Source organism: Nerophis ophidion, linkage group LG17, assembly GCF_033978795.1.
Source record: "Nerophis ophidion isolate RoL-2023_Sa linkage group LG17, RoL_Noph_v1.0, whole genome shotgun sequence".
NCBI classification, from domain to species: Eukaryota; Metazoa; Chordata; class Actinopteri; order Syngnathiformes; family Syngnathidae; genus Nerophis; species Nerophis ophidion.
The window spans coordinates 9,430,146-9,445,481 of NC_084627.1; the positions used below are offsets into that span (position 1 = coordinate 9,430,146).

Sequence of the window (15,336 nt, forward strand, 5' to 3'; positions counted from 1 at the left end):
TAGCACGGATCAATCGTCCTGTCCCCTTAGCAGAAAAACAGCCCCAAAGCATGATGTTTCCACCCCCATGCTTCACAGTAGGTATGGTGTTCTTGGGATGCAACTCAGTATTCTTCTTCCTCCAAACACGAGTTGAGTTTATACCAAAAAGTTCTATTTTGGTTGCATCTGACCACATGACATTCTCCCAATCCTATCATCCATCAGGGACGGCGTGGCGCAGTGGGAGAGTGGCCGTGCGCAACCCGAGGGGCCCTGGTTCAATTCCCACCTAGTACCAACCTCGTCACGTCCGTTGTGTCCTGAGCAAGACACTTCACCCTTGCTCCTGATGGGTGCTAGTTGGCGCCTTGCATGGCAGCTCCCTCCATCAGTGTGTGAATGTGTGTGTGAATGGGTAAATGTGGAAGTAGTGTCAAAGCGCTTTGAGTACCTTGAAGGTAGAAAAGCGCTATACAAGTACAACCCATTTATCATTTATGTGCTCTCTGGCAAACTTCAGACGGGCCTGGACACGCACTGGCTTAAGCAGGGGGCACGTCTAGCACTGCAGGATTTGATTCCCTGTTGGCGTAGTTTGTTACTGATGGTAACCTTTGTTACTTTGGTCCCAGCTCTCTGCAGATCATTCACCAGGTCCCACCGTGTGGTTCTGGGATTTTTGCTCACCGTTCCCATGATTATTTTGACCCCCACGGGATGAGATCTTGCATGGAGCCACAGATCGAGGGAGATTATCAGTGGTCTTGTAAGTCTTCCATTTTCTGATAATTGCTCCCACAGTGGATTTTTTTTTCACACCAAGCTGCTTGCCTATTGTAGATTCACTCTTCCCAGTCTAGTGCAGGTTTACAGCTCTTAGTGGAGTTTGGAGTCTGACTGTTTGAGGCTGTGGACAGGTGTCTTTTATATACAGATAACGAGTTCAAACAAGTGCCATTAATACAGGTAACGAGTGGAGGACAGAAGAGCTTCTTAACGAAGAAGTTACAGGTCTGTGAGAGTCAGAGATCTTCCTTGTTTGAAGTGACCAAATACTTATTTTACACCATAATTTACAAATAAATTCCTACAATGTGAATTCCTGGATTTTTTTTTTTTTTTTTTACATTTTGTCTCTCACAGTGTAAGTGTACCTATGATGAAAATTACAGACCTCTGTCATCATTTTAAGTGGGAGAACTTGCACAATCGCATAACTTTTTGACATTTATACTGTTTCTTTAAATAGATATTATTTGAAAATACACAACTTTTGACATGTTTGCAGAAAGCATCCATCAATAAGTGGACAAACTGTTTATAAAGTCTGACATTCTTTAATGACAAAACAAATAATTCTATAAAAAAACTTTTCTAGATCCTACAAGAAAGAGAACGACAACAATTCCTCAGTACAAAAACAAAAATGACATCGTAGCACCTTGAACAAAAAAACAAAACAAAAACAAAGATTATTCTCGCTTGTGTTGGTGGAGTAAAGAAGATTAAGTGCCCGGGACCACCGGCGTCAGGCGGGGACTCAGTCAGACTCCAGGCGGCTGCGGATCCAACATGCTGACCACTTTTTGCAAACTTCATGGAAGATGGGAGCTAGCTGCTAACAATGCTAACGAAGCTAACAATGCTAACAATGCTAAGTGTCACAGTTGGAATGCGCATGCGCGTGTTTTCAGCGGCGGGCTTTGAAGCAGTAGACGCCGTACAACTTGTGCTTCTTGTCGGGGAAGCCGCTGAAGCGCACCGCCGCCTCGTCGGGGCTGCAGCGGGCGCGGGGCCGGGAGATGGGGTACCGGACACTGCCGTCGGCCAACCAGCCGCCGTCGCAGCGGTCGAAGCCCAGCAGCTTCCACGCCGCGTACATCTGACCCACCTTGGCTATCTGGGCGCCGTCTTGATGACACGCCCGCCACGCCTCCTCATACGTCATCTTGCCGGGGTGGAGCAGGTAGTACACGTTGCCTGGAAACACATGTATACTACTATTATGGGATGGATGAGGTAGTACACGTTGCCTGGAAACACATGTATACTACTATTATGGGATGGATCAGGTAGTACACGTTGCCTGGAAACACATGTATACTACTATTATGGGATGGATGAGGTAGTACACGTTGCCTGGAAACACATGTATACTACTATTATGGGATGGATGAGGTAGTACACGTTGCCTGGAAACACATGTATACTACTATTATGGGATGGATGAGGTAGTACACGTTGCCTGGAAACACGTGTACTACTATTATGGGATGGATGAGGTAGTACACGTTGCCTGGAAACACATGCATACTACTATTATGGGATGGATGAGGTAGTACACGTTGCCTGGAAACACATGTATACTACTATTATGGGATGGATGAGGTAGTACACGTTGCCTGGAAACACATGTATACTACTATTATGGGATGGATGAGGTAGTACACGTTGCCTGGAAACACATGTATACTACTATTATGGGATGGATGAGGTAGTACACGTTGCCTGGAAACACATGTATATTACTATTATGGGATGGATGAGGTAGTACACGTTGCCTGGAAACACATACTATTATGGGATGGATGAGGTAGTACACGTTGCCTGGAAACACATGTATACTACTATTATGGGATGGATGAGGTAGTACACGTTGCCTGGAAACACATGCATACTACTATTATGGGATGGATGAGGTAGTACACGTTGCCTGGAAACACATACTATTATGGGATGGATGAGGTAGTACACGTTGCCTGGAAACACATGTATACTACTATTATGGGATGGATCAGGTAGTACACGTTGCCTGGAAACACATGTATACTACTATTATGGGATGGATCAGGTAGTACACGTTGCCTGGAAACACATGTATACTACTATTATGGGATGGATGAGGTTGTACACGTTGCCTGGAAACACATGTATACTACTATTATGGGATGGATGAGGTAGTACACGTTGCCTGGAAACACATGTATACTACTATTATGGGATGGATGAGGTAGTACACGCTGCCTGCAGTATGTGGAAACATATATTAGTACACTATTAGTACTATCTGTGAAGTATACCAGTAGTACTATGTATACTATTAGCACTGTGTAGTATACTATTAGTACTGTGTGTAGTATACTATTACGACTGTGTGTATACCATTAGTACTGTGTAGTATATTATTAGTACTGTGTTAATACTATTAGTACTGTGTGCATACTATTAGTACTGTGTAGTATACTATTAGTACCTTGTGTATACTATTAGTACTGTGTGTACACTATTAAGTTCTGTGTAGTATACTATTAGTACTGCGTGTATACTATTAGTACTGTGTGTACACTATTAAGTACTGTGTAGTATACTATTAGTACTGTGTGTATACTATTAGTAAAGTGTGTATACTATTAGTACTGTGTAGTATACTGTTAGTACTGTGTGTATACTATTAGTAAAGTGTGTATACTATTAGTACCATGTAGTATGCTATTAGTACTGTGTGAATACCATTAGTACTGTGTGTATACTATTAGTACTGTGTAGTATACTATTTGTACTGTGTGTATACTATAGTAATGTGTGCATACTATTAAGTACTGTTTAGTATACTATTAGTACTGTGTGTATACTATTAGTAAAGTGTGTATACTATTAGTGCTGTGTAGTATACCATTAGTACTGTGTAGTATACTATTTGTACTGTGTGTATACTATTAGTAAAGTGTGTATACTATAGTAATGTGTGCATACTATTAAGTACTGTGTAGTATACTATTAGTACTGTGTGTATACTATTAGTATTGTGTGTATACTATTAGTACTGTGTAGTATGCTATTAGTACTCTGTAGTATACTATTAGTACTGTGTGTATACTATTAGTACTGTGTAATATACTATTAGTACTGTGTAGTATACTATTGGTACTCTGTAGTATACTATTAGTACTGTGTGTGGTATATTATTAGTACTGTCTGTATACTATTAGTACTGTATGTATACTATTAGTACTGTGTGTATACTATTAGTACTGTGTGTAGTATATTATTAGTACTGTCTGTATACTATTAGTACTGTGTGATATAACATTAGTACTGTGTGTATACTATTAGTACTGTATGTATACTATTAGTACTGTGTGTATACTATTAGTACTGTGTGATATAACATTAGTACTGTATGTATACTATTAGTACTGTGTGATATGACATTAGTACTGTGTGTATACTATTAGTACTGTATGTATACTATTAGTACTGTGTGTATACTATTAGTACTGTATGTATACTATTAGTACTGTGTGTATACTATTAGTACTGTGTGTATACTCTAAGTGTACATAAAATATATATAATAATCAAATACATATGTAATTGTGAAACAATTTAGATGTTTATATTCATATAATGATATTAATGATAAAAATAATCATTATGTAAGTTTATGCACATTTCCCAGTGCAGTCGCCCCCTGCTGGCCTGGAGGATAATAATAATACAAGCTTTTTTTTCCTCCGCCTGTGGTTTTCCTCAGTGATGTTTCCATGGCGACGCTCACCTTTGTAGTGCGAGGTGAAGCAGAAGACGTCGTACTGGTTCTTGTCCTTTTCTCTCAGGCCGTAGCTGCGGACGCCCGGCGCCGTGTCCTTGCCGCCGCAGGGCGCTCTGGGCGCGGTGATGGGGTAGCGGACCGAGCCATCGCTCAGCCAGCCGGCGTTGCACCAGTCCATGCCCCCTCGCCACGCGTCGTGCAGCTGCTCGGCGGACGCCACGATGGCGTCCTGGTCCCGGCAGGCCCGCTCGGCGTCGTGGAAGTTGAGGTTGTAGCGACCCAGGCGAGGGTAGTACGGGAAGACCACGCCTGCGGGTCACACGCCTCGTTATGCTTCGCTACAGTAATATTACACTCCTGTCCTGCAGGGGGCGGTGAGGAGCTTTTTTTTTTATCTGGCACTACTAATAGTAGTATTATGTGTGTATTTGATCAGGGGGCGGAGCCTCACCGTCCAGGTCCAGCGAGACCACAGCAGCGGCGTCTTCCAGGCCGTCGATGACCTCACATTTATATTTGCCGTAGTCCTCCAGGCCGATGTCGGCGATGACCAGGGAGGCGTCCATGGGGGAGGAGCTTCGTAGGTGCACGCGGCCGTGGAAACTCCCGTAGCTTCGCTTGTGGTGATCCATGGCGGCGAACACGTCCACCTGCAGACGGACGCAGTAAGGCCAGGCCAGCGTCACGTGACCTACTTCCTTTGAAAGACCGACAAACCTCTTTCAGGAAGTCTGAGGTCAGTTTGGTCCACTTGATCCTCATCTTGCCACTGGGCGTCGGCGACTGCTCCCTCCTGATGCCACATGGCAGCGTGGCGTTGCCCCCCCGCCTCGACACCACCTTGGACGGCTCTGATGTCACCGACAGCCGGGGAGCGTTTTCTAGCAAACACAAGGAATCTTTACTTCCTGCCTCACCGCACGTTAAAGCACTTTCTTGCAAAGTCAGCAGAATAAGAGTTACATTGTAGTTGTGTGTAATAAAAGTTACACAGTCGTTACATAGTAGTTACATAAATATGAAGTTACATAGTAGTTACATGTACTTCAAATTACATAGTAGTTACATGAATATGAAGTTACATAGTAGTTACATAGTATTTATATGAATATGAAGTTACATATTATTTACATGTACTTCAAGTTACATAGTAGTTACGTGTAAAAAGTTACATGTACTTCAAATTACATAGTAGTTACATGAAAATGAAGTTACATAGTAGTTACATGTACTTCAAGTTACATAGTACTTACATGAATATGAAGTTACATAGTAGTTACATAGTATTTATATGAATATGAAGTTACATATTATTTACATGTACTTCAAGTTACATAGTAGTTACGTGTAAAAAGTTACATGTACTTCAAATTACATAGTAGTTACATGAAAATGAAGTTACATAGTAGTTACATGTACTTCAAGTTACATAGTACTTACATGAATATGAAGTTACATAGTAGTTACATAGTATTTATATGAATATGAAGTTACATATTATTTACATGTACTTCAAGTTACATAGTAGTTACGTGTAAAAAGTTACATGTACTTCAAGTTACAAAGTAGTTACATGTAAAAACGTTACATGTACATGAAGTTACATGGTAGTTACATGTACTTCAAGTTACATAGGAGTTATGTGTGAAAAAAGTTACATGTACTTCAAGTTACAAAGTAGTTACATGTAAAAAAAGTTACATAGTTACATGTACTTCAAGATACAAAGTAGTTACATGTAAAAAAGTTACAAAGTTACATGTACTTCAAGTTGCAAAGTAGTTACATGTAAAATAAGTCACATGTACTTCAAGTTACATGTAAAAAGTTACATAGTTAGATGTACTTCAAGTTACATAGTAGTTACATGTACTTCAAGTTACATAATAGTTGCATGTAAAAAAGTTACATAGTAGTTACAAGTAAAAAGTTACATAGTAGTTAGATGTACTTCAAGTTACATCGTAGTTACATGTAAAACAAAGTTACATAGTAGTTACATATACTTCAGGTTACATAGTAGTTACATGTAAAACAAAGTTACATAGCAGTTATATGTAAAAAAAAATGTAAAAACGTTACATAGTAGTTACATGTACTTGAAGTTACATAGTAATTACATATAAAAAAAAGTTACACAGTAACATGTAAAAACGTTACATAGTAGTTACATGTACTTAAAGTTACATAGTAGTTATATATAAAAAGTTACATGTACTTAAAGTTACATAGTAGTTACATGTACTTTAAGTTGCATTGTCTTTACATGTACTCAAAGGTATATAGTAGTTACATGTAAAACTGTTACATAGTAGTTACATGTAAAAAAAAGTTACATAGTAGTTACATGTAAAAAAGTTACATAATAGTTACATGTAAAAAAGTTATGTAGTAGTTACATGTAAAAAAGTTACACAGTAGTTGCATGTACTTGAAGTGACATAGTAGTTACATGTACTTGAAGTTACACAGTAGTTACATGTCCTTGAAGTTACACAGTAGTTACATGTACTTGAAGTTACACAGTAGTTACATGTACTTGAAGTTACACAGTAGTTACATGTACTTGAAGTTACATGTACTTGAAGTGACACAGTAGTTACATGTACTTGAAGTTACACAGTAGTTACATGTACTTGAAGTTACACAGTAGTTACATGTACTTGAAGTTACACAGTAGTTACATGTACTTGAAGTTACATAGTAGTTACATGTAGTTGAAGTTACACGGTGGTTACATGTACTTGAAGTTAGACGGTGGTTACCTGTACTTGAAGTTACACGGTGGTTACATGTACTTGAAGTGACACAGTAGTTACATGTACTTGAAGTTACACAGTAGTTACATGTACTTGAAGTTAGACGGTGGTTACATGTACTTGAAGTTACACGGTGGTTACATGTACTTGAAGTTACACAGTAGTTACATCTACTTGAAGTTACACAGTAGTTACATGTACTTGAAGTTACACGGTGGTTACATGTACTTGAAGTTACACAGTAGTTACATGTACTTGAAGTTACATAGTGGTTCCATATACTTGAAGTTACATACTAGTTACATGTACTTGAAGTTACACGGTGGTTACATGTACTTGAAGTTACACGGTGGTTACATGTACTTGAAGTTACACAGTAGTTACATGTACTTGAAGTTACACAGTAGTTACATGTACTTGAAGTTAGAGGGTGGTTGTAAGTGCATGTTGTGCTGCTGTGTAAGTTGTGGTCCAAGCTGAGATAAAGTTATCCTGCAGAGCAGCAGTTCCCCACATAGAGTTCTTATCTGATAAGCTGGTGCAGGACAGGCAGGCGAGTGTTGGGAACCAGACGCAGCAGAAACCCAGAGAGAGACCATGGCTCACCCGTCACATAGATGGTTCTGGAGTGCTCCAGGTCCGGGTACAGTGTGTCCAGCTGCTCGGCTGCGGCCAGAGAGGTGAAGGCGAGGAGCAGCGCAGGAGTCATCATCATCATCATCATCATCATCATCATCACCACTCCACAATGCAGCGCTGAAGGCTGCAGCTACACACACACACACACACACACACACACACACACACACACACACACACACACAGGAGGACTGTGACGTCATCACTTATCAACGTCATCACACCACCTGGTCCTTCACACTCACACACACAACTACACAACACTGCAGCTTGTTCCCCATCGCACACTGGCAGTGTGTTTGTGTAAAATACCACACAACTTCTTTGAAAATAGAATAATTATTGTTACCAAGACAACCGGACAACACAAACACATTTATTTGACTACTCCTAAAAGGACCTACACAAATCACGTCTACAATAACCTTCTTTGTGCACGTGTGTGTGTGTATAGGTGTGTGTGTGTGTATAGGTGTGTGTGTGGGAAAAGTGTAGCCATTCAGATCGATGGAGACCCCCCCCCCCCCTCCTCCTCCTTCCCTCCTCACAACCAACCTTATCTCCATTCTTTACGTACCAGAGTGCTGATGTGCTGCTCCTTGTGCCAACTTCACTTCCTGCACTCAGCAGAACCTCTCTGCAGCACACACACACACACACACACACACACACGCACACACACACACACACAGTACAGCTTTAATGGTTTAATGGGACAAAAAATGCCTATCAAGTACTGTACATACTTCATGTAAAACAAATACATTATTTTATGTATATATATATATGTGTGTATATATATATATATATGTATATATATATATATATTTTTTTTTTTGTTTAATTTTTTTATTATTATTTTTTTCCATCCATCCATTTTCTACCATTTGTCCCTTTTGGGGTTGCGGGGGGGTGCTGGAGCCTTTTTCAGCTTAATTCGGGCGGAAGGCGGCGTACACCCTGGACAAGTCGCCACCTCATCGCAGGGCCAACACAGAAAACATTCACACTTTTGAATGAAACGAATGACACACTTTAACCGGGATTAAACAATCAAGCAGAGTTAATCACACTTTATTACTTGCTTAAGATTTGATTAAGAAAATAGCCAAACATTTGGATACAAATGCAATTTGGTTGTCAGAATGTGATACAGGATGTATGTATATAACCACCTGTGTACAGCAGTGGTGGGCTGTCAGGAACGTACTTTATTTGTCGCCATGGAGGCCGGGATTTGTGATTTAGAAGTAGCTGCGGATGGATGTTAGCTGCTAGCTAGCTAGCCATGTCTTAAAGCAGCTCTTCCTGAGGGTGTTTCAGTGTTATAACTTCACCTTTATCTTTACATTTTACGCCAAAATGCGTCCGTTCTCCGTTTTATGTCTACACACTGTGTCCGCTTGTAAGTACTCTGTGTGTGTGAGCTGCCGAACATGCTCGTCTGCTCGTAAAACCAGCAATGTCATGCCTGGTAAAAAAAAATAAAAAAGAATGTGGAGCTGATACTTTTCAAACAGTATAGTACTGTTTTGGATTCATTAGTACCGCGATACTATACTAGTACTGGTATACCGTACCACCCTAATATAGCCTCAAAAGTCTTAGTGGCCACATGCGTGGACAGCACCTTTTTAGCTCTTATTTCCAAAATTGTGTACACTACTGGTTTGGGGTCTTATGGCCACCTATGTGGACACCTATACTGCCATTTGGTGGTGTCAGAAGAGTATAACATACAATGGAATTTTGGGGGAAAAAATGCTTAAAAATAAGTATTAGTATGTCACTAATCATGAAGTACACATTTGTGTACTTATGGACTAAGTACATCATATCAAAAGATGATTCTTACTTTTTTTTATAATTAGGGCCCAATAAGCCCAAATGGTAAAGAGAAATAAAAAATAGCTTGGGCCTTAAGAGGGGGTGTATATATATATATATATATATATATATAGTCAAGGTTTCTGTGATTTATCTGTTATACAGTGCTTAATACCTAGGTAGAGCAAAATATAATAAGAAGCTATTTCATCACTACAAGCCTGTTACGCAGATTTCCCTGCTGTTCAGGGAAAAATCCCCTGAACAGCAGGGAAACCTGTGAGCTTGTAGCAATTAAATAACCTCTGTGTTTTATGTATGTATATATATATATATATGTATATATATATACATATGTATATACATATATATATAGTGAGTATATTATATATATAAATATATATATAGTGAGTATATTTATATATATATATGTATAATATACTGTATATATATACACAAATATATACATATATATGTATTATATATTATATAAGTATTATATATGTATTATATATATGTACATATGTATATTTATACATATATATATATACATACATATGTATATATAGACACACACATATATATATATATATACATATAAATATACTCACAACATCCCTAAAATGTACCTAAAATATATACTTTTTTGATCATACATTTTTCCAGCTGTTAGAGTGTGTGTGTGTGTGTGTGTGTGTGTGTGTGTGTGTGTGTGTGTGTGTGTGTGTGCGTGTGTGCGTGTGTGTGTGTGTGTGTGTGTGACACATCCTCTTAGAGGACTGTGTGTAGAGTAAACACTTCTTCTTAGGCCAGCGGAGTGTGTGTGTAAGTGTGTGCGTATGAAAGTGTGTGTGTGTGTTAAATGTTGTGTTTATCGGCGTGGAACACATCAAATACAACCAAGTAGACACAACATGTGCAGACACACAACACAAGACAACACCACAGAGTGTGTAGTGGTTAGTTGTTGATGTTTTAGTGCAGCTTTTTGTAGCTCGTTTTTTCTTAACCGCCAGCATATTTAAACTATGAAATGAAACAAGACACCATAATTTGTCCAAATGACCCGCTAATAATTCTTGTTGTTTTCAGTGTGTGATTAAATAAGTAGAATGATTTAAAATTGAGACGCCTGACGGTGCAAAGGAGCTACAACTGACACCAAAGTGCACCATTTTGCTTTCATGTCCAGAATAAATGTACAAATAATGCACTATTTCTTTTTTCGTAGGTGGCCCCCTCCCTGGAAAAAGTTTGGACACCCCTGTTTCTAGTAAGTTCCACTCCTTTTTTGGTGAGATTTGTTCCGCTCTTTTGCTCACTAATGCACTCCGTTAAATTCTTGTTTACATTCCACAAAGCTCCATGACCTCCATGCAGCCCACCTGCTGCCATCTTTCTCACATCACCTGCAGGATATCGAATAATAAGTCTCATTAATAATTAATATACAAACCCCTTTTCCATATGAGTTGGGAAATCGTGTTAGATGTAAATATAAACAGAATACAATGATTTGCAAATCCTTTTCAACCCATATTCAGTTGAATGCACTACAAAGACAACATATTTGATGTTCAAACTGATAAACTTTTTTTTTTTTGCAAATAATAATTAACTTAGAATTTCATGGCTACACGTGACAAAGTAGTTGGGAAAGGGCATGTTCACCACTGTGTTACATCACCTTTTCTTTTAACAACACTCAATAAACGTTTGGGAACTGAGGAAACTAATTGTTGAAGCTTTGAAAGTGGAATTCTTTCCCATTCTTGTTTTATGGAGAGCTTCAGTCCTTCAACAGTCCGGGGTCTCCGCTGTCGTATTTTACGCTTCATAATGTGCCACACATTTTCCATGGGAGACAGGTCTGGACTGCAGGCGGGCCAGGGAAGTACCCGCACTCTTTTTTTTACGAAGCCACGCTGTTGTAACACATGCTGAATGTGGCTTGGCATTGTCTTGCTGAAATAAGCAGGGGCGTCCATGAAAAAGACGGCGCTTAGATGGCAGCAAATGTTGTTCCAAAACCTGTATGTACCTTTCAGCATTAATGGTGCCTTCACAGATGTGTAAGTTACCCATGCCTTGGGCACTAATGCACCCCCTTAACATCACAGATGCTGGCTTTTGAACTTTGCGTCAAAAACAGTCTGGATGTTTCGCTTCCCCTTTGGTCCGGATGACACAATGTCGAATATTTCCAAAAACAATTTGAAATGTGGACTCTTTAGACTACAGACCACTTTTCCCCTTTGCATCAGTCCATCTTAGATGATCTTGGGCCCAGAGAAGCCGGCGGAGTTTCTGGATGTTGTTGATAAATGGCTTTCACTTTGCATAGTAAAGCTTTAACTTGCACTTACAGATGTAGCGACCAACTGTATTTAGTGACAGTGGTTTTATGAAGTGTTTTTGAGCCCATGTGGTGATATCCTTTAGAGATTGACGTCGGTTTTTGATACAGTGCCGTCTGAGGGATCAAAAGTCACGGTCATTCAATGTTGGTTTCCGGCCGTGAAGTGATTTCTCCAGATTTTCTGAACCTTTTGATGATATTATAGAGCATAGATGTTGAAGTACCTAAATTTCTTGCAATTTCACTTTGAGAAACGTTGTTCTTAAACTGTTTGACTATTTGCTCACGCAGTTGTGGACAAAGGGGTGTACCTCGCCCCATCCTTTCTTGTGAAAGACTGAGCATTTTTTGGGAAAGCTGTTTTTATACCCAATCATGGCACCCACCTGTTCCCAATTAGCCTGCACACCTGTGGGATGTTCCAAATAAGTGTTTGATGAGCATTATTCAACTTTATCAGTATTTTTTGCCACCTTTCCCAACTTCTTTGTCACATGTTGCTGGCATCAAATTCTAAAGTTAATGATTATTTGAATTTTTTTTTTTTTTTTATCAGTTTGAACATCAAATATGTTGTCTTTGTAGCATATTCAACTGAATATGGGTTGAAAATTATTTGCAAATAATTGTATTTTGTTTATATTTACATCTAACACAATTTCCCAACTCATATGGAAACGGGGTTTGTGTTTCGTTTTTAAATAGCCTTTGGAGTGACCTTATCCAGAGAATGCTAACATGCCAACGTGCAAAAATAACAAAAACGTTATGTTCTTGAGTGTCTCTACTGCCCCCGTGTGGAATAAATAATAACGCTGAGTATTTTTTTCTTCACTACACTCAGTCGGATACAACTGTATACTGTTATATTAGTTGCCATGACAACAAAGGGGAGAACATCCTCAGTTTTCTTCATCAAACCATCAAATCTAGGACGACGTGTGTGTGTGTGTGTGTGTGTGTGTGTGTGTGTGTGTGTGTGTGTGTGTGTGTGTGTGTTTGGTTTGTGCGTATTAATGCGTGTGTGTGTATATGAGTATTAATGTTGTGTGTGTGTGTGTGTGTGTGTGTGTGTGTGTGCGTATATGAGTATTAATGTTGTGTGTGTGTGTGTGTGTGTGTGTATATGAGTATTAATGTTGTGTGTGTGTGTGTGTGTGTGTGTGTGCGTGTGTGTGTGTGTGTGTGTGTGTGTGTGTATATGAGTATTAATGTTGTGTGTGTGTGTGTGTGTATATGAGTATTAATGTTGTGTGTGTGTGTGTGTGTATATGAGTATTAATGTTGTGTGTGTGTGTATATGAGTATTAATGTTGTGTGTGTGTGTGTGTATATGAGTATTAATGTTGTGTGTGTGTGTATATGAGTATTAATGTTGTGTGTGTGTGTGTGTGTGTGTATGAGTATTAATGTTGTGTGTGTGTGTGTGTGTGTGTGTGTGTATATGAGTATTAATGTTGTGTGTGTGTGTGTGTGTGTGTGTATATGAGTATTAATGTTGTGTGTGTGTGTGTGTATATGAGTATTAATGTTGTGTGTGTGTGTGTGTGTGTGTATATGAGTATTAATGTTGTGTGTGTGTATATGAGTATTAATGTTGTGTGTGTGTATGAGTATTAATGTTGTGTGTGTGTGTGTGTGTATATGAGTATTAATGTTGTGTGTGTGTGTGTATATGAGTATTAATGTTGTGTGTGTGTGTATATGAGTATTAATGTTGTGTGTGTGTGTGTGTGTGTATGAGTATTAATGTTGTGTGTGTGTGTGTATGAGTATTAATGTTGTGTGTGTGTGTATATGAGTATTAATGTTGTGTGTGTGTGTGTGTGTGTGTGTGTGTGTATATGAGTATTAATGTTGTGTGTGTGTGTGTGTGTGTGTGTGTGTGTGTGTGTGTGTGTGTGTGTGCAAGGCAAACACGCGGACGCCATTACACGCCGTGTACACAGCTGTGTGTTTTTAGCGATCAATAAACTAGAAAAATATATATTTTTATATATTTATTTATTTATAGCTCGGTTGGTAGAGTGGCCGTGCCAGCAACTTGAGGGTTGCAGGTTTGATTCCCGCTTCCGCCATCCTAGTCACTGCCGTTGTGTCCTTGGGCAAGACACTTTACCCACGTGCTTAAATGTAACTTAGATATTGGGTTTCACTATGTAAAGCGCTTTGAGTCGCTAGAGAAAAGCGCTATATAAATATAATTCACTTCACTTCACACATATCTTGTAAAAAAATGTACATTTTACACGAGCGCAACAATAAATGGTCCCTGGTGTGTGAATGTTGTCTATCTGTGTGTGCCTTGCGATGAGGTGGCGACTTGTCCAGGGTTTACCTCGCCTTCTGCCCCAATGCAGCTGAGATAGGCTCCAGCACCACCCCCCAGCCACCCCAAAAAAAGGGACAGGCGGTAGAAATTGGATGGATGGATTAGCTGGCGGGCGGTTCTGTTGACATTTAACGGGCGAGTTCCGCAAGGTCCGTTAAAACGATCATGATGACATCACTGTGATGTCACAGGAAGCTGGCCATATTTGGGGATGTGGGCGTGGCCTATGCAGCAAATGAATGTGGTTCTGAGCGACCGTGGACGTCAGTCAGAGGTCGTTAGAAGCTCTGATTTGGACGTTACCATGGAGACCCATGGAGGATTATAGACTCCTCCCCCTCCAGAGCAGGGGGGGTCGTAACCTTTTTTGACCTCAGGGCCCAACATTTCCACCGCAGAGGGTGCACTCAAATATTAACACCGACTTGGTTTCCTTACTCTTGATTTTAGTCGTATTTAATGATTCCTTCTAACTGACATACACTATATTGCCAAAAGTATTTGGCCACCTGCCTTTACTCACATACGAACTTGGAATCGTCCAAACATGTTTTGGTATCCTGGAGCGTTCCAAGTTCCTTTCACTGGAACTAAAGGGGCCAAGCCCAACTCTGGAAAAACCGACACCACACCATAATTCCTCCTCCACCAAATGTCACACTCGGCACAGTGCAGTCCGAAATGTAGCGTTCAAACCCAGACTGGTCCATCAGATTGCCAGACGGAAAAGCATGACTCATCAGTCCAGAGAAGTCGTCTCCACTGCTCTAGAGTCCAGCGGCGACGTGCTTTACATCACTGCATTCCACACTTTGCATTGGACTTAGTGATGTATGGCTTAGGTTCAGCTGCCCGGCCATGGAAACCCTTTCTATGAAGCTCTCTG

The 15,336-nt window shown here is 39.8% G+C and overlaps 1 protein-coding gene across 1 annotated transcript in view; it reads right to left on the bottom strand.

Annotated features, from left to right (window-relative positions):
• Positions 1-1,297: 1,297 nt before the first annotated feature.
• Positions 1,298-15,336, bottom strand: part of LOC133535985 (hyaluronan and proteoglycan link protein 1-like) — a 25,360-nt gene continuing 11,321 nt past the window's right edge. The window contains exons 2-7 of the mRNA XM_061876101.1: positions 8,510-8,569; positions 7,900-8,062; positions 5,252-5,415; positions 4,986-5,184; positions 4,541-4,843; positions 1,298-1,962 (exon numbers count right to left, since the gene is read on the bottom strand). Coding sequence (XP_061732085.1) covers positions 1,673-1,962; positions 4,541-4,843; positions 4,986-5,184; positions 5,252-5,415; positions 7,900-8,029 — 1,086 coding nt within the window. The 5' untranslated portion in view covers positions 8,030-8,062; positions 8,510-8,569 and the 3' untranslated portion in view covers positions 1,298-1,672. The remainder of the gene's footprint in view (positions 1,963-4,540; positions 4,844-4,985; positions 5,185-5,251; positions 5,416-7,899; positions 8,063-8,509; positions 8,570-15,336) is intronic.